Source organism: Fundulus heteroclitus, chromosome 19 (assembly GCF_011125445.2).
Source record: "Fundulus heteroclitus isolate FHET01 chromosome 19, MU-UCD_Fhet_4.1, whole genome shotgun sequence".
Taxonomy (NCBI): Eukaryota; Metazoa; Chordata; class Actinopteri; order Cyprinodontiformes; family Fundulidae; genus Fundulus; species Fundulus heteroclitus.
Window position 1 is genome coordinate 24,193,224 of NC_046379.1, and position 23,508 is coordinate 24,216,731.

A 23,508-nucleotide genomic window follows, 5' to 3' on the forward strand; every position below is an offset into this window, starting at 1 on the left:
GTAAATATTTTTGAACCATAGTAAAGCTCTCAAACCTAAAGATGAAAAAAAGTTTAAAGACACATTTATAGACGTGTTTTTCTTTTACACAATGAGACTACTCATTAGCTGTTCACATTAGAAATATTAAGCAAAATTCTGATTTAAAAAAATTTTTTTTTCCTTATTTTTTCTGTTCAACATGTCTTCTTTCTACACATTTTCACTCAGATATCAAGGCTTTTCTGTGCATTAAAGGAAACAAAGACGACAATTTGTCCATTTAATAATACAAACACATACATATTCAGCTCACAACACAGCACAGTTCATCAGCTTGTCACTTTGTACAAATAGTAGAAAGAGGGATTGTGTCTAAAGAAGACAAATCTGCCTGATAGATTTAAATACGCAGAAACTGGCTTTCAGAAAGGTGTACAGAGAGGAACATCCTGCAATTAAAAAAAGCTTTTCGCTAACCTGTTGGTTTATAAAACAGAAGAAAGAACAAAAGAAAACGGCTTCATTAATCACCTACATACAGTATGGTTGGCGGGGGTTTTGGCTGCTTTCCTACAATGCTCCATCCAAACCACAAAAAAGGAACGCCTAAAGCTCCTCAGAGAACAACTAAATATTGTCAGGACCGTGTCATCCTTTTTTAAGTGTTTACACATTACAACCTGAAAACACCGTAGGTTGATCGGCTGTCCGTCACATCGCCGGGTGATTATCATCTTTCTCACCCCAACCATCATTCATTTTGAGTCATCTAAAAAGTACAGATCCCTTCTACGCCCTCAAAAAAATAATAACAGCCCCTTCGTTGGTTACATGTTTACTCTGTAGTTTGGATTTTTCACGCTCTTTAAATGCCAAGCGATAGAGGACTTCTGTGTAATCTGAACGTCCGCGTTCAAAGTCCCTTCCCGCGGGAGACGGCTGAAGGGCCATGCTGAGTTTACAGGATGGAGCAGAAGAACTTCTTCTCCCTGAACGGGTTCTCTGATGCCGGCACCGGTGATAACAGGGGGTCCTCTTTGGCATGAGCTTCGCAGTAAGACATCAGGTCTGCCGCTGCTTTGGACACCTGGAATTAGACACACACACACACACATCACTGCTTGTTGTCTCTGGCTGGCTAAGCTAAGCAAAATTTAACCAGTGAGCTTTGCACCTCATTTTAAGACTGTCGACCTCATTTAGACACGAGCCAAAGATACGTTGATTCCTAGCCAGGATGTTGACCTGTAGATTTAGTCCAGGTTTAGACTAAGCAAACTGCCAGGACTATAAGTGGCTTTACTCTAAGCTTGGACTAAACATTCAGCATTCATGACATCCAAGAAAAGGTCTCTGAATAAAGCAAACATACTAGAAAGCAGGAACTAACACTTAATGACAAGTTCATTTGATTTAGTCATATGAACTAATCTCATCCTACTTCAGATGTAATATTGAAATAATGATCTCTCTCTCTTTCTTGAAAGTGCGTGCTGTGTTTTCTATGTGTGGGTGAAAGCTATGACGAGATATCTACATATTTACAGTGTACTGATGGATGGAAACCGGCATTTCTAATCTAAAGTGTTGCTAGATAATTGATCAGTACAGGATGTGACGAGAGCGAGACGTTTCCTCTCTACACCACAGACTCTCCATCAACGCCCCAGGGTGCCACCAATAGAAGTTCCCTGATGACTCTGCCATAGCGGGCCTCATCACACAAGGGGACGAGTCAGAATACAGACAGTGGATAGAGAGCTTTGTAGACTGGTGCCAACAGAACCACCTCAGGTTGAATGCACCTAAAACAAAGGAGCTGGTGGTGAGCTTTCACAGGCATGGAGCTGTTGCAGAGCTGGAGAGCTCTATGGTGACAGACCACTGCATCCTAGATGCTCAAAAGAGAGCTTCCACAGGTCCTTCCTCCCAGCTGCTGCTAGACTTTATATTCTCTGCTGCTCACAACAGACTCAAGAACTGTTCACAACATGCTAATGGTTGTACGGGTTCTGATCTGATCATGAATCATTTACAGGCTCTCACATGCTAAGGTACACTTGCACACGCCTTAGTTACTTCAAGATACTGCTGCACTATCATGCACATTGCATATTATGTAATATTGTTCTGCAAATAAGCTGCCATTTCCCCCCTACTGCTCTTCCATTGCTTAATTTGAATATTCCATCTTTACACGAGTATACCATATTATCAATAATTGTTCAATGTTTACTCTGGTATTTACTTTACTTTTATTTTTGGCGTTTCTGATAAATATCGTTCTCTGCTGCTTTAGAACTAATTTTGGATTAGATTAGCTTGTTATATCAGTACTACAAACCGTGTTTAACTTTGTCTGTGTCTTTGCCACTGTCACGCCCAAATTTCCCCATTGTGGGACAATAAAGGACTTTTCTTTATCTTATCTTAAACAAGTTTCAGAACCAATAATCAATAGAAATAAGACACGGTGCAACGTTTTAAAAAAATAAAACTAAATTATATGTGAGACTTCAGCACTTTTAAGACTATGTAGGTCAACAATTTAATCTGGCATACTGTAAGTACATGGGTAGAAATGATTTGGAAAAAACAGTAAGAAGGAACAAATGGTAGTGTGTAGAAAAGGAAGTAGGAATTGCCAATGCTGCAAATTGACCTGGAGCTGTCCAAATTCCTCTTGTACTATAGTTTCGCAGTTTATGTCAGTGAGGTGGCACTTGGAAAACTTTGTATTTACTTAGGTGGTACTTGTTTCAAAAGGCTTGAGAACCATTGAAATGTTGTGAGAATTTATGTTTTACTTTTTATGCAAAGTTAAATAATTGTAGTCTTATTCAAAAACAATAAATGCATTTCGTTAATGACTAATTCATAGTGATAATTTATTTACATTGAAGTTATCCATTAAAATGCATTGTATAGCAAAGACCTCAATCTAGAAATAGATGCATCCTCAACAAAAATTGGCTTATAGTTTGCAAAGGTTTTGCATTTAAACACAACTGGGGAGCTTCATCCTGTAATGCTTTTTTATTTGTTCCACTCCAAATGTAAAAAAGAATTATGACCTATCCATAGTTGTCCACCTGGAACTATGGATAGTTCATATAGTTTTCATATTAATGTTTTCTAGGGCCATTAAACAACGGAAAAATTGAATCATTCCTTTATGCACTTCAAATAAAATATTTCGTCTTGCAACCAGTCAAATTCCTGTTGGCCATTTAAAAGAAATGAATGTAAGAGTCCTATAGCGGAGAAACAATTTAAAACAGAAATAATGGTAAGTATTGAGCACAAAAACATCGCACAAACATATCCACACACAAAGAGCTCACCTTTATCCTGTCAATGTTGGCCTCCATCTTCAGCTGCTCCACCAGCTTCCTGGCCTGTGCGATGCTGGCTGTGTTATTACTCGCCATGGGCGCTCCGCGTCAGTTCTCGTCTCTTCAGCCTACGTGAAGGAGACAGAGAGGTTTTAACATCCCAGACGTTTCAGTTCACTGGGGAACACTAAAGGCATGCGAGGATCGGCGCTACTAACAGATAGCCTGTTCATTATCACATGCCAGTAAAGACACACTTGCACATACAGACACAGGAGCGTATTATTTATGGTGCCTGTTGCTAGGTAGCCCCTGACAGTGAGGAGGAGGTGGGAGGAAAAACAGAGGGGGTGGCGTTTTGTCCAGCACTATATTCAAAATAGTTACAATGACAAGACGTGGTTTAAGAAAAACTCTTTAAATAATGTCTCACCTGTGTGTGTTTGAATCACTATGTACTTTTCATTTTTGGTTTGACAGCAAGGAATTTTTCATGGCTCTTTTTTCTTAAGCCACAATTAAACTCTACTTTTTTTCTTCTATTTTGACAAAAGAAAAGAAAACTCTGTGCCTACAATGAACTTTAATCAAAAGGGCTGTAATACGCATTCTGGGTCTGCAGGTGGCAATAATGTCAACACTACCGACACCAAAATATTAAAGAAGAAGATTACAAGCAGCTGAGTCAGTGACAAAACAGTTAAAACGTGTCTTTTTCTTTTTCTTGACACTGTAACACATTTTCCTCTCATTCAATAGCTTTTTCAGCTTACATTCAAGTTTATTGGAAAAAGAGCGAGAATAAATCAAGACAAATGTGTAATAACCTGTAAGAAACAGCTTCACTGCCCCAGTTTCTAGCAAAGAAAGCTGGAGTGGGCAAGCACAACGCGGGCCTCTACTTTAAATAAACTTTTTTCTCAATAGCTGGATACTAAGGACACATGTGTGCATGACAGACTAAAGTTTTTAAAAACCTGCTTTTGTCATCTAAAACAGTCATTGGTGTGTGGACAGGAGAAGGAATCAGAGTTGAAAATCTCAGTATTTTCAAACTATCCGAATTAGTGTGGGACAGCTCCTTCTATGTCAAGGCTCCAAATCTTGTAGTATTAAACAATGAAAATACTTCTTGTATAGTCTGTCTCAAGAAGTGCTATAGTTGCAGTTAGAATTTGACTTCGTATCTGGTGACTATTTGTTATAGCCCCAGATATGAAGTCAACTAGTAATGACTTGTTGTGTTTGGAAAGACTCATTTGCAGAGGCGTTGAACAAGCTCTTCACATCTTCAAATCACTAATGTGGCAATAACAGGTTAGGCAGCAATAACGGCACTCACGGTTAGTCAGTGGCTAAATGTTAGTTGCTAGCGACACTAAAGTTAGCATCCACTTGTTTTTGTAAAAACCCGGTATTGTGTATTTTGGTTTTCCCCAACAAGCTACTCAAAAATGTTTCATGAAGTGGACACTGTAATATGCGAAACTGTGTGCCTGCTGTTGTAGAAGTGCGTGATCAACATAGTAATGTTAAGTTTTACAGTTGACTTGCTTGTTCGGAGCGCTGCTTTCCATAAAGTAATGTCGACTCAAAGTACAGTGCCCCTGTTTCATTTTTAAACAAACAGCATCCTCCTCGGTGTGCGATCAATCATCCCTGCACCGCTCTCCGTCATCCGTGTGTGTGCACTGCGGTGTGACTCAGTGTGAGGTCAGTGCTGATCTCAGTGAGCAGCTAACTATGAATATTAATGAACCATGGCAGCACATCTGCTCATATTGCTATGAAGCTGCTTCGCTGATTAAACGCTTAGCATTGGGTCACAGGTTACACATAACTGTAGACAGTCACAAAGATTGTTTATTCAATACTGGGGACAAAGTGTTGCTTAGTGGCAGGATGCATGGGGCTGCTAGTTCTGCTTAGACATTCATACCATGAATAATAATAATAATAATTGATACTTTATTCACCTCACAATTGAGAAATTGTGAAGGTATACTAAGTAATAAAAAGGTATTTTCTTTTCAAAACCACAAAAATGTTTCAACATGCTAATCTATGTTCTTTACTTGTCCAATGAAATATCAGAGGGAGTTGTGGAGGGACTAAACTTTTTCCCAGCAGTATAGAGTAATACAGTGCTTACCCTCCACCTGTTGCTGTCCTCCACTGGATACCTGGCTAGAAAATGCTACTCCCCAATAAAAATACGACAAATACAGCTGTTTGGGAATAATCCAGCATGGGCATTTTGTTGCTATTAAAGAAGCGCCAGCCATTGCTGTTATTGCAGTGATACTGTTTAAAACGTACCTAAACTATGATCTGCAGGCTGGCTACCAGAGTAGCTATTCCAACTAAATAGCTAACTAATTAACCAGCTAATCCTAGCATGTTATACGTGTGTTATTCTATCTATATAGCACAAAATGGCAGAAAAAGATCCAATATGTTCTACAATACTGCTTCATTTGGAAGTTGTTAAATTATCTCATAGAGATTTTTTTATGTCAAACTGGTTGTTTTTACTAAGTGATGCCGTGGGTATCTCATACTGGCCCATACTGTGTATTAAGTTAATGATAAAGTTGACCTCAATGCAGTCTAAAACAAATCTCATTTGCATCGCTAAATATTTGTGTCAATTATCCTTTTCATTTTATTTTGAATGCTTTACTGAATGCACCACATACACCAATCATTACTGTTTTTCAATGTATTTTTTGGTGTAGAAAGGAAGCAGTTAATGGACTCCAACTAAGCTTTCTGAAATTGAAGCCATATTTCACCCAAGACCGACCATATTTACCCAATTCTGGCTTGTTCAAAACATTTCCTGTAACCCAGCTGGAACATCTCTGAAAGTCGTCAGTGCAAACCCGACAGTTTGAAGAGGATTTCTATGAACAAACGGCAGTAGACTGCGCAGAGTTAAAGTGCAACATAAACAGTTACTGCAGCTGAACCATCATGGTTGTTGTTAGTATCATGAGAACGACACCTTGTATGGGCATATACTTTCATGCTGAAAACTGAAAGATTGACTGGGCTTCTTTAATGTGGGCCACATATGTACTACAAGAGCACAAAGATCAGAAATCAGTCCTTGAGTTTTACATACCAAGGTCGTGATATTACTTTAATACTCAGGGGACGTGTCAAAACAGGCCACAGCATCTTCAGACTATTGATAGGAATTCATGTCACACTTTAAGGTTTCTGGGATGCTTGTCGAAAAGTAGGTCTCCCATTTTTACGCAAAACACTGTCACAATAGCCCAGTTTGTGAAGAATCTGTTAACCTTTTTTGAAGGTGAACTCCGTGTTGATAGGCTAACAGCCAGGTATTCTGGGTGAAGTTGTCTGAAAAGCTGACTTTGGGTTTGTTGCTAAATGCAGAGGATTTCCGAATTTTATGCAGCCTCATACTGGAGATGAATAGGCAAGTTTTAGGGTCACAGACGGAGGCTCATATTATTGCAACTCATTTATGAGGTAAAATCAGCACATTTTGTGAATAAGGTATATCTCTAAAACATATGTTTTGAAAATGAAAATGTTCCTAAACAGAAAGTGCACTTTAAAATTACCCAGTTCCAAGGTTACACTATATAAGGAAAATATTAAAATGCAACGCTGTTGCTAAAAATTGCGGTGAAGCAATTTCCTGACTCTTTTATCTCTTTACCAAGGCACAATGTCCGCACAACTCTTTGTGAGTTTTAGCACCAAAGCCACTAAAAATATAGATTACATGAAGGCATTAAGGGTAGTTGAGCTCCATCCAACTGGGATATGTTGTTTGTATTCTAAGGATGATGCTTGATATTTAATAAACCACCAAATACTGCATCACTCTCATCCTTTACACACACACTGACCCCTGAGATCTAATCCAACAATAAACTCTGTTCTAAGCACAGTCAACCATTTCCTAGTAGTTTTCAAACTTTAAACTGTTGTCTTTCCCACACTATTTAGTTTCCTTGAAATTCATCCCATGGCATGCTACAAATAGCACACAAATGCTGTAATCCACTTTGGTCATAGTAAAACATAAGGTCCGACCTGACGTAGAATGATAGCATAGTCTTCCAAAGTTCCCAGACAGTCCTGTCCTCAACCTCTCCACTATGAAAAAGCTCAAGCAGCCACTTTACTGTGGGAGCTGCGAGATTTGAGAAATTGTGAGGAAATTGTAATCTAAAACTTTATTTCAGTCTTTTGTTGTTAAATCTAACCACTAAACATTTCAAAGATAATATATTAGAGTGTAAACAACAAGTAGGTAGGTAGGTAGATAGATAGATAGATAGATAGATAGATAGATAGATAGATAGATAGATAGATAGATAGATAGATAGATAGATAGATAGATAGATAGATAGATAGATAGATAGATAGATAGATAGATAGATAGATAGATAGATAGATAGTGTAATAACAGATTCATTGTCTCTGAAAATGTATGATGTTAATAACAACAGCAACCTAGTTTTAGAAAGAACATGCAAAATCACGCTGTCCATTAGTTCAAAATGTTACCAAATGTAAAACAATCGACAAACACCGTCAGCCATCTGCATAGCAAATATGACAAAGTGAACACATGAGCAACCTAACCTATGAGAGATGCCCCAGTCATCCGTCTTCGTAATTGGCCAATTTTCCCTTAATGAGCTCTGATCAGTGATCGCAGGACAAATATTTTTTCTATTTATTACATGCAGTAAAACTTAAAACACTCACCGTTTTAGGTCAATGAATACATAAGCTAAAAGGCATGTTCTTTGGTAAAAAAAAATGTTGTGTGTGTGTTAAAATCAGATAAAGACCCCTGACCATTGTCTCAAAATGGCCCAAAGCACATAGGCCTTGACGCATAAAGGGAGCTTAAAATAAAAATAGTAAGGTCATCGCAAAAAAAAAAAAAAATGTAATAGTTTTCTGCCAGGAAAACAGATCCGACTGGTACGTTTTAAGAAGTTGTGTCACACTGTGGTGTTATTTAATTTCACTGGCTGAACTTTCAATGGTGTAACTGTAAGACTGTAAGACATGGTTTGTGAGGTATGCAGGGGATTTTACCAGTTTATTACCTCTACATACACACACACACACACACACACACACACACACACACACACACACACACACACACACACATATATATATATATATATATATATATATATATATATATATATATATATATATATATATATATATATATATATATATATATAGATAGATAGATAGATAGATAGATAGATAGATAGATATAGATTTATATATGGTTTAAAACGGGCAAGTTTGAGGTTCTCTAAAGTATTTTTTTTATTCTCTTTATTCTCTAAAGTATTTTTTCCCCAACTGACAACAGATAGAGCCCACAGCAATAGGGGTTTAACTATTGGATGAAATCCTTCACCAGATTCTCTACCTTGACAATCTGAGAAGAAAAAAAGCAGCATTGAACTGAGAGTCACCCTGCTGTTTTATATCACTGGAGTTCCACCCTGACACTTTCTTATCTACAGAGTGGCGGGTAAAGACATGATGACATTAGACAGACCCTCAGCCTAGAACAGCTGACGCCCTAAAGGCAACAAAAAGGGTCTAAAAATAAACAAAGTATAACACATTCTGTAATTTTAGTTTGGACGGTGTATAATCTTTCAGCATTAATGTGAAAAGGGCTATTTTTCCTTCCTTCCTCTCCATCCGTGGTGAAATATTTCCTTTTCTCTCACCATACTAATTTCTGGAAGAATTTAACAAGCAATGGTTTGGCTGGGAGTTTATCGCCGCTGTCCTGGTTAGGCTCACAGATCATTCATACTTTAAGACAAAAAAATTCTGATGCCATCTTTTGTTGTGCTTCCTCGTCTGGCCGTGACTTACCTAGTCTGCTTACTCCTCCTTCGCCTCCTGCCCTGGTGTCAGCCAGTCGTTTGGGTCTGCCACACTTACTGGATGCAGGAAGAAAAATGGAAAGAAAGATGGACGAGAGCGTGAATCAAAACTCAACACGACTTCATTCCTGTGACCCAGAAGCATTCCTCTAAACTCTTTAATTACAAAATCATAAAATGTTCACAACTAAAAATATTGATCTGATATTGACAAAGACAAAGATACAGATTGAAACTTTGGAGATAATTTGCAATCTATTTTTCACATATAATCTAGATATGACAAATAAATTATGTTTTAAAACCCCTGTAATCAGTGTAAGTAATAACAGAATTTAGGTTACATCACTGTGTTAATGTGTTCAGTGTAGAATAATCCAGATGAGATCCTAGCAGTATCAATGTTTAGAATTTTATAACATTCAGATAGAAAAAACAAAAATAGAATAGATTTAAAAATTCCTTTATACTCCCACAATGAGGAAAGTCAGGCATGACCGTAACAAAAACAAGTTTGCTGAAGACACCAGACTTACACACAAGATTAATTAATATCAAAGAATCTAAATTTAAAGTTTAAGCTGCAAATCATAAGAGAGACTGATCAGAAAAGGGAAAGACTACTGTGTAATTATTAATAGATAACAAGGCATATTCAGGTAAAAATGAAACGTTCAACTTAAAAAAATAATAATCGCAGGCAATTATAGCAATTATATAAATAGACCTTTAAATTAGCAAGGAATCAGCAGCATCAGTTCGCCATGATGTTCGGGAATATTTTCAATTGTTTACACAGTGTGCACTATGCGGGGACACCCATACCTAGTCTCTGGATATGCAAATAAGCAATAGAAAAACGAGTTACCGGCACAAACAAGAGATAAGGATTTTATTTTTAGTTCATGACGGCCCTAGTGCCTGTTGCATGTAGCAGGAACCCACAGGAGAAAATGAAGCAGCTAAAGTGTATGGTCAAGTTTGTTTTTTAAAGGAAAATATTTGAAATCTGAAATTGATTATAAGAATAAATCCTAAGAAGTGGCTGGTTAGGCCAAGCTTACATGAGGCTTTATGGATTTCTTTCAGTTTTTCTCTTTACTTCTTCTACAAAGTGAGACTTAGATTGAAGTACTGGGGGCAAAAACGCTGAGCTTCTGTTTTGAATCTATTTTAGTAAGCTAAATATGCCAGGAGTCAACTTTCAGGAAGAGAAAAAAAACTGTCTAACTTTTTTCTCTTCTATCTGTGCTGACATTCACTTCCTCTCTTTCAGCTTCTTCTTTTCATCGTCTCTTCTTTCTGATTCATTCTTAAAGCATGTGTGACTCTGTGTCTCAGTCCTCGGCTGCCTCTGATAAATGGACCAATTACCCAGCATCAGTAGATCCACCGAGGAAGGGAATCCCACCCATTGTAAATCAACTTTAAACCATCATTATAGCAAGGCATCCATTAACAAAACCTCAACAACACTGGCCAAGCCCCTAAACCAAAAATATTCAAGAAATCTAAGAACTGCTAAGAGTCTAAACCACAAAGATGTAAGAACTGAAGAGTTGGTGATGGTAGTGCAGCACTCCTGTTTATCTGGAGACAATAGTCTGCATATTATTCCTTATAAATATGATTTCATTTGTTCCTGGACTCAGTCGACACAGATCGAGAGCTATAAATAACCAAAGGTTACTTTGGGTCTTTAGACAAACTTAGACTTAGACTTAGACAAACTTTATTGTCATTTTGTATGTACACTTCATCTCCGGTAAATACAACTTAATGTTGCACTGGTCATTGTTCTACTTAAATCATTATATAAATAAAAAATTAGGATATATATGTAAGTCAAGACGTAAACGTTCGTTTCGTAATAATATACGTACATGTACAATGTATGCAAACCCTCTGGCATGAGTCTGTGAAAAGGATTAATAAGACAAAAACACCAAAATAATCCTGTGTGAACAATGTTTTTTTTTTTTATTAATTAAATGCTTATTGTGGAATCATAGTAATTTTCCGACTTTTAATTTAAATGCATGTACTAGGTTAGGCAGGGAAATTTATTGGCCAGCCCCACCAAGATTTTTTTTCACCAGCCGCCATTCGGGAGAGTGCTCCTAAAATTCTGGGCTTTCCAGGTTTCCCTTTGTTCTCTAAACCTTTGGGGTCCATGGAAGCTGTTGAACCTGTTTCTGATGGTCCAACCTTAGCCAGGCGATCATGCACACACGAAGAAAATGCTTTTAGATACACCAGCATACAAAGCAAGACAAGAAACTACGTAACAGCAACTTCAAACAAGCAGCAACGATGCAAACCTTAAAGTAGCTGCAGATTGGTGCTGGCTCTTTATTGCACTCAGTGTTTTTTTTCCCCCCTCTCTAAATATATTTAGAGTACCTATTTCAGCATAAGCTCTTTTTATTTTCCCTAAAAACCCTGCAAGTAATTGTGAGGTCTGTGTAAACAAGCTCATCCCTCCTATTATTGACATTTACCTTTGCTGCTTGGAGATGACTTTGCATGATAAACAGTCACATTCGCATAACTGGTGACTGTGTCAAGTTGCATTTGCTCAGGTCTTGTGCAAACTTACAAAGACAGAGTACGGCACTCCTCAGTCCATAATAACGGCTGCTCTCTCATGTCTGTAGTTTGGTAAAAACGGTAAAAATGCCCAAACCTTCGAGAAGATGTAAAGCAACATTTGCTGGCACGACGTCACCGAGGAACAACAGTGTTTTTTTTTTTTTTGTTTTGCTTTTACTTTACGAAACTGTTAAAAAGTGCTCCCAGTTAAAAAAAAAATAAAAATCTTTTAATCTGATGTGAGTATTAAAAGGGTAGATGTGTTGTAAGCTGAGCGGTGTGCGTGGGCTGGGTGAATGTGGAAACAGCGTGCTCAACCACAGAAGCTAAGACTCTTCAAACAGATTGGAAATGGCCACTGTTGATTGGGCATAAATGCAATGATCTGATCCACTGAATTAAATATTGGTAGACAGAGTGGTGTTCCTGATTGATGAGTGCGCTTGTATGTTTCCCCCTCCAATCTTAGACCACATCATTGCTGCAGAAGTAAAAAATAAACAACCACAAAAAAGGACCAGAGAGCAAATTATTCTTTAGAAAGAAGAATCAGCTGAACTTAGTTTCTCTATGAGCTGTTTGTCTCATCGATTCTTTTCCGCAAAAACAGCAAGGTCATGGGGATGCAAAGCAAAGGGAACAGGGACATGTAAGCGTTCTTCTTGGATTTATTTTGTTTTGCTCGGCAGTTTTTGTTCTCTACCTTTATGCCTGCGAAGCATCACGAGCTGAGCTGCGCTGAGGGGAAAATCTATTACCCTCCTGCACTCCAGCCTTCTGCTTCCCATCCCTCCCTCTGTGGCTGACAGGTGTTTATTGAAGGGGCAGAACCCCCCCAGCATTTTCTGTCCTGCTGAAAAGACCACTGAATCAATGTGACCCCCTCTGCCATCCTTCCCTTGCCATTTGGAGCGCTTTTTGAACCTTTTTCCTCTGGGATTTCAGGGGGTCTGTGTTCATCGCGAGGCCCTCAACTGATGTGATTACAACCGGTGCTTGAATCAGGGTGTTGCTGACTTAAAGGGTGATTAAGCGCTGCAGGAAACATCCTGGTGGAGATATAATTCCTGACCTGTCGAGGGAGTGACGATCTTTCCCGTTCTGCCAGGCACACTGACTCTCCGTCTAGTGTTCCCGCCTCTCTTCTTTATTTATACCCTGCCTTCTGTGTCTTTACACTGTGCAAAAAGGTACGACCGCCAGGCAGGGGGTGTTCTGTCCTCTGTCGTGCCCAGGGTGTGAAATCGGAGTGTGGTAATTAAAAATATGTCTCTCGCTGAGCCATCTGGACCCCGGAGAACAAGTGATTAACATGCAAAGGGTCTGCAGGGATGGCAAAGAGGAAGGAAGCAGACTTATCTTTGGACGCTTTGAAAGCCTTGGGTTTGTATGTGCAAGTCATTCACAAAATGTTCCTGTACCTGGAAATCTTTCACAGTTTTTTGAATCAGTGGTGATCACAACAGTGGCAGATTTTATGCAGATACAGTTTGGAAGTTATGGAGGAAGTGAATTAAACATTCGCTTCCTGCTTTCCTACAGGCTACTAACAGAAAAGTTGTTCAGCAAGTGTTTTCTCAGCAAGAGTGACACAACTCCTTTTGTTATTGTACAAAGGAATATATACTTTTCTAACTGATCTCAAAACAATTTGCAAACAAGAAGCCTTTCTTTTATGAAAGTATTTTTTGCAAACATCCTTATTTAAATGTTGGATGTGTTCAATGGCTGTGAATACTTTTTGCAAGGCACTGTGAATAAATAATAATAAAAATAATAACAATACTTTGGACTTGTAATGCACTTTATATTTAAAAAAAAAATCCCAAAGTGCTACATAGTAAAACGGGTAAGTGCTAAAAAAATAACCTTTTTTTGAATACAAGTGAGCAGGTAGAACAAGTAGAGCATTTGGGCCAGATAATAAACTATTAGCTAATGTTTGCAGGGTTTTTTTTAACCACTGACTTAACCAACAGCAGCTTTCACAGAATCCTGCAGAGGGTGGTGAGCTACATTGTAGCCACAGCTGCCCTGGAGCAGACTGACAGAAACATGGCTGCCAGAAAATTGACGGCACCGGGCCCTCTGACCCCCCTATGACTCAATAATAAAAAAACGACTTAATCTCATGCTACACTATGCAGATGCGTTATCTGCACTGAAGCCTTAGGCTAGTCCACACTGCAGGGCTGGATGCTCATTTCCGATTTTTTGCTGAGATCGGATTTTGTTTGAGATGGCCGTTCGTGCTACTACTAAACGCGGCCATCATCAGACTTCTGTCTGAACGGACCAAGACCGCAAAGCGACCTGCATGGACTGATAACAGAAGGAGACGTCACAGTGAAGTGCACTGTTTGCAGAAGTAATGGTGAATGTCACTGTTTCTAGAAGCCTTCAATAAAGTTTCATAAAAAACAACAATAAAAATAATAACATGGATACCGGCCGGTGTCTCTCCGTGTCATCATTAAAAGCTGTTGTATAGATATTAAGACCATGTCGTAGCAAGGCTAAATAAGGTAAGAAAAAGCAGCACGTCTATTAACAACGGTCCTTTATGGAGCGCTAACTGCTACTGCTGTGTGTGGATGTGTAGTGAGAGACAGAGTGACGTCAAAGATGGATAAAATGCAACATGGCCGTTCAGACTGCTGACGCTTTAGAAAATATCCCATAAGAATCCGAATTAGAACCACATACGAAAATGGCACAGATCGGATTTTTTTGGGGGGATGAAAAGATCGGAAATGGGCCGTTCATACTTCCATGAAAAAGACAGATATGGGTCGTATATGGACACAAAGATCGGATTTGGGTCGCAATTCCCTGCAGTGTGAACGTCGCCTTAAATGACAAACGCATGCCGATTAACTCAGCTAAAAGTTATTTGACCATCAGATGCCACTTGCGGACTGTGTATGGAGCACTTATCTTCAATCCAACTGTAGTCAAGTGATTAATATATACAGAAAAGAAAAATATGAGCTGGTGATGGAGACAAATTTGACATCTTTCATCCCAGTACACCAGTGAACATCAACTGGCGGCTTGTGGGCCACATCCGTCCCACCAGAACTTTCTATCCGGTCCCCAGAATATTTCTGAATTCAGGAATTGCATACTGAAGAGGAAAAAGTATGTTACATATATATTTACTGATTCGCCTGTGTCATTTCATTTTTTTTCTTTGAACATTATCCTAAACAAAAAAAAAAAAACGAACTAAAACTCAAACTCTTTAGTCGATGTGTGATTGTTGTTCATAGTGCTGGAAACATACCAGCAGTGGGACCTAAACATGCAGAAGTGTTCAAAAGCAGCATTTTCACTGTGGTCACGGTCACAGTATGACAGAGTGACTGTGCCAGCCTCTGTTGGTCATGAAGCGACAATAAAAAACGGCATGCCGTGCTTCAATGTTACTCTGAAACCAGAGAGAGCCAGTTGCTCGCTCATCTAAAGAAAGATTTACGAAGCTGTGTCAGAGAGGACATAAACAGCGAGATGCTCCAAAGCGGCTTTAAAACACCGACTGCAGTCAGAGGAAGTAACTTTTAACCGACCTCCAGAGTTGCTATTGAGGAAAATCAAGACAATATTGACCGCTGAATGTAATACAGCGCGGCTCGCTGTCCTTGAACATGAGAAAGGGACACCCGCCCCTTGTGCACACAGAGACAGAGTGATGGCACAGTGAGAGCAGAGCTGTAGGTTAATATACGATGCGGAGGCCATGCAGGGAGTGACACTGAACTTCCTTCTCCTTGAGAGGTTCTGGATGTGAGCAGCAGGATCCTGCCTCCAGGCACATGCTAATTATTAGGCCAGCTGTAACCTTAAACACAGATGCCGGCATAAAACAGTTTTAGGACCAAAAAGAAATCTGCTTTAAAAACACGTTTGTGACTTTGTTGCTTAAATGTGCCGTGCTGCACACCTGCGTTAGTATGAATTAGATTTCTAAAAAAAAAAAAAGGAGTGGTTTTATTGTGGGTGATGTCCAAGTAGCTTCTCTAAAGCGTCGTTCATGCAGCGGTGCTCTTTATTCTTAAACCTAAGAAGTACGAAGCCACAAAATGGACTCTGAACCACATTTGTATATTACACGGTTTGAATAATACTCTCCTGGATACCGTGAATAGCACACTGTCTATTTCCTCTGCATAGTTTACATTGTTTACATTTCAATTGTTTACATAAATTGCTGCTGCATGTTTATCCTGAAATTTAGTGCAATTTACTGTGATTTTTCCAGCTGTATGCAAACGAAATTTCGTTCTGTACGCACTTTGTGCATACAAAATGACAAATAAAGCTGTCTAAAGTCTAAAGTCTCTAAAATGGTATTTATGTCAGATGTCAAAACTAGAAACCGTGTTCCAGTCACAAGCTGCAAAACGAATGAGCTAGCTTCGATTTGCAACAGTACTTTGACGAGTGTTTCTATAACTTTAGCCGCAAACCATGGAGTAGAAAAAGAGCTTCTCTGTGGCTGAACAAGTTAAAACCCTTGTCAGGTTTCAAGTTAAAATCTCACCCCTCTTTTGAATGGGAAATACACTTGGAAGAAACTAAAGCAATTTAGACACCTGGACGGGCTTTAGTGACTTTAAAAAGTGGTATCTGACGGGCTGGTGTGAGCGTTTTGGTAACTGCAGATCTTCTCTGGTTAACGGAGAAGAACAGGTGAGATGAGGAACCCTTGATTCAGATGAGCTACAACAGCAGATGCCCAAACTGCTATTCCTGTTAGATAAGAACAGGAAACCGAGCCCGCAATTCACACCGGCTCAGCAAAATTAGGGTAAAAGCAGATACCTTAGCAATAACTTTCTGGAAAAATGTCTTGATTTGAACGGCAGCATTCTGTGGAGGTCAAAATAAGTGTGAACACCTTGAAAGCAAGGATCCGCCCTGCCTTGTTCCTTCGGTTCAGGCTACCGCCGATGGGGTCATGGTATGGGGACATTTTTCTTTACACACCCTGGGGATCTTAGTACCAGCTGAGAATCATCTAAACACTGCGTCTTATCTGACTATTGTAGCAGACCATGTCCATTTTTTAAACCACAGTCTATCCATCTTCTGATGGCTACTTCATGCAAGACAACACACCCCCTCACAAAGCTGAAGTCCTCCCCAACTGGTGTCTTGGATATGACGATGCGTTCGCTGAACGTTAACGGCGTCTTTAAAAATCTAATCCAATGCAGCGTGTGCGTCAGTCTTTTCAAAAACTAATTCCTCACCTTCCTCTTTCCTCTTCACTGCCTCTAGGTCAGACCAGCTCTTTTTTGCTCGGACAGACGCGCCACCCTTAGCACGCTCTGCCCGTCCTGCCGTTTGGCTTGTGTGTCACACGTATACGTGTGTGAGTGAGTGTGTCTGTGTGTGTGTGATAGGTTAATCTGGGTCCTCCAGGCGGGCCGGGGCCACAGCGGTGCATCCCCTGGGAGTCGAGCACGCAGCAGGGCGGAGGCTCAGTCGCTCCAGGGAGCACAAATGTGGTCTGTTATGTTTATTAAATCAAACGTGTGCAGCCTGGTGTGGCGCTTCATTGCTGGAATAAAGCGGTGGGGGAAAAAAAAAAAGACATTTTTCTTTTTCTGAAGCGTCTTCTTGTTGACTGCAGGGGACACTGGTTGACAGTGGCAGAAGCTACGGGAGCATGCAGAAACAAAGGAGTTGTAATTATGGTGACCACCAGCCCAATATTGCTGTAGATTAATTATTATTTTTTTACCCTAACCAGCCTCAAACACCATACTGACAATAGTTTGTTACTCTCAGTGAAACGAAGTTTAGCGTTAACATCCTTCTTTGTGAAACAGATCGTATTTTTTACCCGCCTTTTTGTGTGTTACGCTCTCGGTCCTTCACTTGGGAAGAAGAACTAGAGAGAGATGTTCTTGCGTTGGGTTTGAGAGCAGAGAACTAAACCAAGCTGCCCTTGGAATCATTTTGCACGTAGAGAATAACACGGCTAATCCCTGGGATTTTAACCGTATTACAAATGTCAGGGATTGCTTGGATTCTTCGGAGAGATTGCTTGGACAGTTTCAGACTCCGAGTAGCCGACTACTCAGTGTGCATGTGTGTCATAGAGCTTATTCAGACCGTCACGGACGCTTCAAGCTCCCCGCTCTCACCTTTTTCATTTACAAAACAGCAAAACTTTGGGCTAACGTGCGGTCTGAGTTTTAACACATTTTTGAAAAATATATATCACTGATGGCACTAATCTCAAAGGATCACGAGAGTTCGATTCAAGAATTGAATTAGGCCCGGATCTTGCAGCTTACGTCAGCATCAGGGCAACAAGAACATTTACAGGGCTTTGCAAAGGCATTCATGTGAAGTTTTCCTCTTGTCGTCACGCTGCAACCACCATCTTGGGATTGTTATGTGGTTATCAACGCAGGGTGGTGCTTATTTGTTATGTGGGAGGAAAACGAAGGCTTTCAAGCATGTCTACGAATTAAATTCTGAAGACTGTGGTGCACGCATACTTTCAGCACCCCTGAGTCAATCCTGCACTACAAAACTTCAGCAAAAAACACTTTTCACTGCAGTTACAGCTGCAGCTTGTTTCTCTACCAGCTGACATTTCTCCTCTGATCAGTTGCCACATGCTTACTCATAATGAGGGATGAGTTTATGACATGATGCAATCGACGGTCCACTGTTGCCACACGCTCGCTCCGGAGGAGACCTTGCTGATAAGTCCATGACTTCGGCTGGGTTTCTCTAGATAGAAGTTTGTAACCTGACTGCATTGTTTTACTACTCAGAGAGAATTTAAAACGTATACAGTTGGCTTTGAATCCGTCAATATGATTGGATTGAATTGACGATAAATTTCTGCGCATGAATTGTCACTGTTTTTATTCTGTGAAGTGCCTTGAGACGACATTTGCGGTGAATCGACGGCGTCTAAAAGTATAAACAGTATTCTATTGAAATGTTTTTGCTTGCAAGACAGCTAAAACTCTATCAGATTGGGTAGAGATCGTCTCTGAACAGTAATTTTAGTCTTGCCACTGAATCTGAACTGAATTTATGTCTGAACTTTGACTAGGCCGTTCCTTATAGTGGTTGTCCTACTGGAGCCTCTACCTGTAAACGGTTTTCTACCAGAATCGCCCCGTGTTTTTCTCCGTCTAGTTTCCATCAACCCTGACCAGCCTCTTCATCGCTACCTGCAGAAAATCCTCCTCCGAAACGCGATGCTTCCGATGTCAAGGAGTCTCACGCTTAAGATGAAGTTTTAAGGAAGAAAACGAGCAAAAACAGGGAACAGGCACGAGAGGACAACAAACTGATGGAGTGCAGGAAAACCAGCAAACTGGCGCTTCGGGGAACAGAAAAAAATGATAAGGTAACATGCTGACTTCTTGACAGGCTTGACAGGAGATACGTGACATGATAATCATGTGGGTACAAACCAGCAGAATGTTGTGTAGCTAGGTGACAACCTGGAGGAATGAATGAATGATCACAGAAAATAATAACACCGTATTTTACAAGATGCAGTAGGGTCGACCGAACCGAAAGCTAAAGTTTAACACTAAAATAGGGCTGTTAACCAGCATACAGGGGAGAAGAACCCAAGAATGAGCTAAAACTCACACAACAAAACAGTGAGACTTGCACTGACTGCCAAAACTAAAAACAAGTTCAAAGGAGCCAAGTGTAAATCCAAAGTGACTAAAAAACCCTGAGTCCCATGGCTGATGAGGGTCACCACCTCTTTGTTTTAGTCTTGGGGCGCTGTGATCAGGGTTAGGTTAAATGAAGGGGTAGCCGAGTAAATGCAGAAACGATAACATGCACCCCCCCCCATGTCTTTCTCTTCCACTTCACAGTTATGTGACAAAATCCAAGTTTTGTTGTAAAAAAAAAAAAAAAAAAACTCGCCCTTGGACATTGAGCATATTTGAATACAAATACCTGTTGATACCTTTTGCAATAGTCAAGGGAAACTTTAAGGTGACTCGTGTTTTCATATTCATGGCTAAAAAACATTTTGCTTGAATGTTTGGTGTATTTAAAATGACAAAGTGGCCCATGTTTGACTTGACACAGAAAAAACAAACAGAACTTCGAGACACTGGAAAGCCTTGTGCTAAAACACAGTTGATCTATGTCGAGAGATGGTGGGACAAGTCTTTCTCTCTCAGCTCAGACTAAAAGGCAAATCATTGTCTCGTGGTATTTAATGATAGGACATCAGTGGAAAAAAGTGGTGAAAAGGCTCAAAGAGACCTAAGATCCAACTAGATAACTTAGGTATTAACTCCAGGATTCAGTTGTCAGTTGTTTAACCCATGTGTTCATATCTGAACCCTTTCATCCCAATCAGGCATAGTAAAGTCGACTATTCTTTAAAAAAAAAAATCCACTGTGCTAGAAAGAAGTGTTGAGCAAAAAGGCTAAAGTGCCACGGGTGACCGCATGCGGTTTGATTCTTGCCAAGTTCCTTTGAGGACGTTTACTTGAGGACGTATTGAGGCGGTCTCTACAGTGCCTGATGACATTAGCATAGAGTCACAGTTTATTTCTCTCTTTTTTTGAGCTGACATCTTTGAAGGCATGGTCAAAAGGTCAGTCAGTCTTCTCTCTGCTTTCTATCCTTGACATTTGGACCCATCCACTGTTCTGGACCCTCTTCCATGTGGCTAGTTCATTGCTGGTTGGCCAGCGAGATGCCGGGTTGGCTGATTTCGAAGCAGTCGTTTGTTTCCTAGATGCTCTTCGACCAGCCTGGATGTGAGCCCTTGTGTAATTTCTGACTCACTTTTAGCCTTTGCTGTGGGCCTGGGTATGTAACGCGCTCGCACACACACACACACACCGTTGGATGACTTGACGCGAGTAGTGCTTGACGAAGCCTTTGTGCGAAGAGCAGAGAGGGGGGGGCAAGCAGCACGTCGGTGTTTGTTGTCTTGGTTTTCTCCAGATCCTCATCCTCCTCTTCCTCCTCCTCCTGGTCAGACCATCTGTCTGGCAGAACCTCTACAGCGGTGTGTGGTCCACCGGGTTGTTCTCGTGGTACGGCGAGCGAGAGGGTTGAGGATGGCCAGAAAACCTCACATTAGCCCAACACTGCCACTTTTTTTTTTTTTTCTTCTTCTTCTTTTTCTCCAGACCCCTTTCTGTCTTTTCGTGTGTTTTCGTCATCCCCTCTGCTCGTGCAAACGTCCTCAGAAACAGATGCCCTTAATTCCTCCGGCTTCACATTGTCAGATCTACCCAATCGTCAGGGGATGGGAAAAGGGGGGGTGAAGAAGGGAAGAAGGGAGTCCATTCTTTCACTCCCCTCTCCCAGATGTGTGAAAGGAGATGAAGCGAGGAGAATCTGACTGATTTCAGAGGGAGGAGGGGATTCCATCACGATGCCAACCAGCCAGCGGCATCGGTCGCAAAACAACAGCGTGGACACGAGGAAGCCATGTCCATGCTGGAACACACCCTGTTTTGGCTGAGATCAACCCACACACACCACCAAAAAACACAGAAAAAGATGAGGGGGGGGGGAGAGAATAAAAAAGACCCTACCTTTGTTTGGGATCGTTTTTGTGAAGCCCCACACATGCAGTGCTGTGGAGGAGTATCCACACGTTCGCCCCTCTCCTGATCTCTTCCTGACACACACACTCACTCACACACTCACACACACACAGAGTTAGTCACAGAGGCAGCAGATTACATCCACACACACTCCCCTGTCCGTACGCCGTCCTCGCCCCTCTTTCTCTCTCTGCTCCAGCTGAGGTCCTCGCTGCCTCCCTCCTCACTGCCTGCTCAGTCTCCACCCTTCAGCCAACCCGCCCGGGCTGCAAGGCACTCTACGCCCATCTTCCCCCGCCCACCCCTCTCTCTTTGTTTCTCTTCTTTTCTGCCTAATAGGAAACACACACTCTCTCTCTCTCTCTCTCTCTCTCTCTCTCTCTCTCTCTCTCTGGGTCTCAGAGGTCCACAGGAAGAGCTCACACGGCCTGTCTGAACACTCACAGTAAACAAATTCATACCAGCGTGGCTGATTGGGCGAGCTGCTCCTCCGTCCCTCCAAAGTGTTTTTCGGCTGCTTGAAAAAAAAAAAAAAAAAAAAAAAAAAAGATAGTGTAAACCTCAACAACAACAACATCCTGTGCGATGTGTATTCTCGTGGCTTGCCAAAACGGAAGCCTTTAATCTGTTTAATCTTCTTGCATGTTGAAGGCGCAACGCTTCAGGACAAGAAAACAAACAAAAAAAAAGAAGAGAGACAGAGAGAGAGGCCGGAGCAGAGAGCGGCAGCGTGCCGTCGACCGCATCCAGAAGGCTTCGGCCTCCACAGTCGGCTGGGATTAGATCTTGGTGGAGAGTGCAGTGTGGACGGCGCTAAACCAGCAACGCGCTTTGATGTAATCCACCGTAGCTCCGGCTGAATAGCTGTCCAGGGTGAATGTGATGCTGGAAGGTGATCCTCTGCCCCAGTCTCTGGTCTCTCACAGGTTTTTATGTATGTATGTAGCTCCATCCATCTTTCCATGGCCTGTCCCTGCTGAAGAGAAGAGAAGCCCACAGCATGATGCTGCCACCGCCGGCATGTAAGGCCTCTTCCAGGTTGTCTTCCATGCAGCCAGATGTAGAGATTGCCCGCCTAATGGTTGTCCCACCCGAACCGTGGATCTTTGCAGCTCATCCAGAGTTATCATGCAGCAGGTTTCCTGAGTGGAGCAGACAACAAATGGACACCAGATTTTTATTTCTTAAAAAAAAAAAACAACAACAACAAAATGACCCTCTATTATTTTTCTTGTCGTATTGCAGCTGCACCACCTGGTGCTCTATGACATAAAATCCCGTTAAGATACACTAAACTTTGAGGCTGTGATTTGACAAAAAGCAGTGAGGTTTTTATGTGTTTGTGGATGGCCGGCCATCATGTGAGGTTCTCCTTTTATGTTTTTGCTCCCAGATGTTTGTGCCTCTGCCCGTCAGGAGGAGATTTCACGCTTTAAAATCAAGCTGTTGTCAAAGCAAACCAGCAGAGGTGGAATCCAGTGAAACTCAAGCGCGTTCAGTTTCCTAACATTTCTGTTTTTCAGGACACCGTGGTCCTGTTGCGCCTTTGACAGGAAGCTACTGTACTCCTCGGGGATTGTGACAGTGAATCTACTGCCGCCATCTCATCCTGTCCCTGATGTCCGCCCTTGTCACATGCTCACATTCCTTCTCCCAGGCAGCTTCACGCTCAGCACCGGTCGTCCACCACATCCCATGCTCCTCATTACTGTGGTTTCTACCAACAAAAGTCTTGAACATCTTCAACTCTCCCATCTCCAGCTCCTCCTCTTATCCTTCTACTGCTGCACCACATGAGGTCTCGCTGCTGTTTCCTTCACTTTCACTCTTGCAGCTCTCCTTTAGTTAACTAACTCAGTTGACTCTCATCTCCTTCCACTTCCACCCTACCTGCCCTCTCTTCCTCACCTGTCTCGTGCCCTGGCCTTTGCAATGGATTTAGCGCGCCCACCCTCGTTTCTCTACTCTACTTATTAAATGTGATGTTTATTTTAACAGCCAAAGACAGGGGTGTTATTATTTTGGCATTGCATTTCACATTTTATTCTTCAACCTCTTAATTATCTTAATTAATTCCCTATTCAGGTTATTTTTATGCAGGC

At 41.1% G+C, this 23,508-nt stretch overlaps 1 protein-coding gene across 1 annotated transcript; it reads right to left on the minus strand.

Annotated features, from left to right (window-relative positions):
- Positions 1 to 248: 248 nt before the first annotated feature.
- On the minus strand, positions 249 to 21,678 carry LOC105932968 (guanine nucleotide-binding protein G(I)/G(S)/G(O) subunit gamma-2). Its single transcript, XM_012872318.3, has 4 exons — positions 21,395 to 21,678; positions 9,228 to 9,295; positions 3,327 to 3,445; positions 249 to 1,069 (listed from the first exon to the last, which is right to left on the minus strand). The coding sequence occupies exons 3-4, from the start codon at positions 3,411 to 3,413 to the stop codon at positions 941 to 943; spliced, it is 216 nt and encodes a 71-aa protein (XP_012727772.1). The 5' UTR covers positions 3,414 to 3,445; positions 9,228 to 9,295; positions 21,395 to 21,678; the 3' UTR covers positions 249 to 940.
- Between the last annotated feature and the right edge of the window lie 1,830 nt (positions 21,679 to 23,508).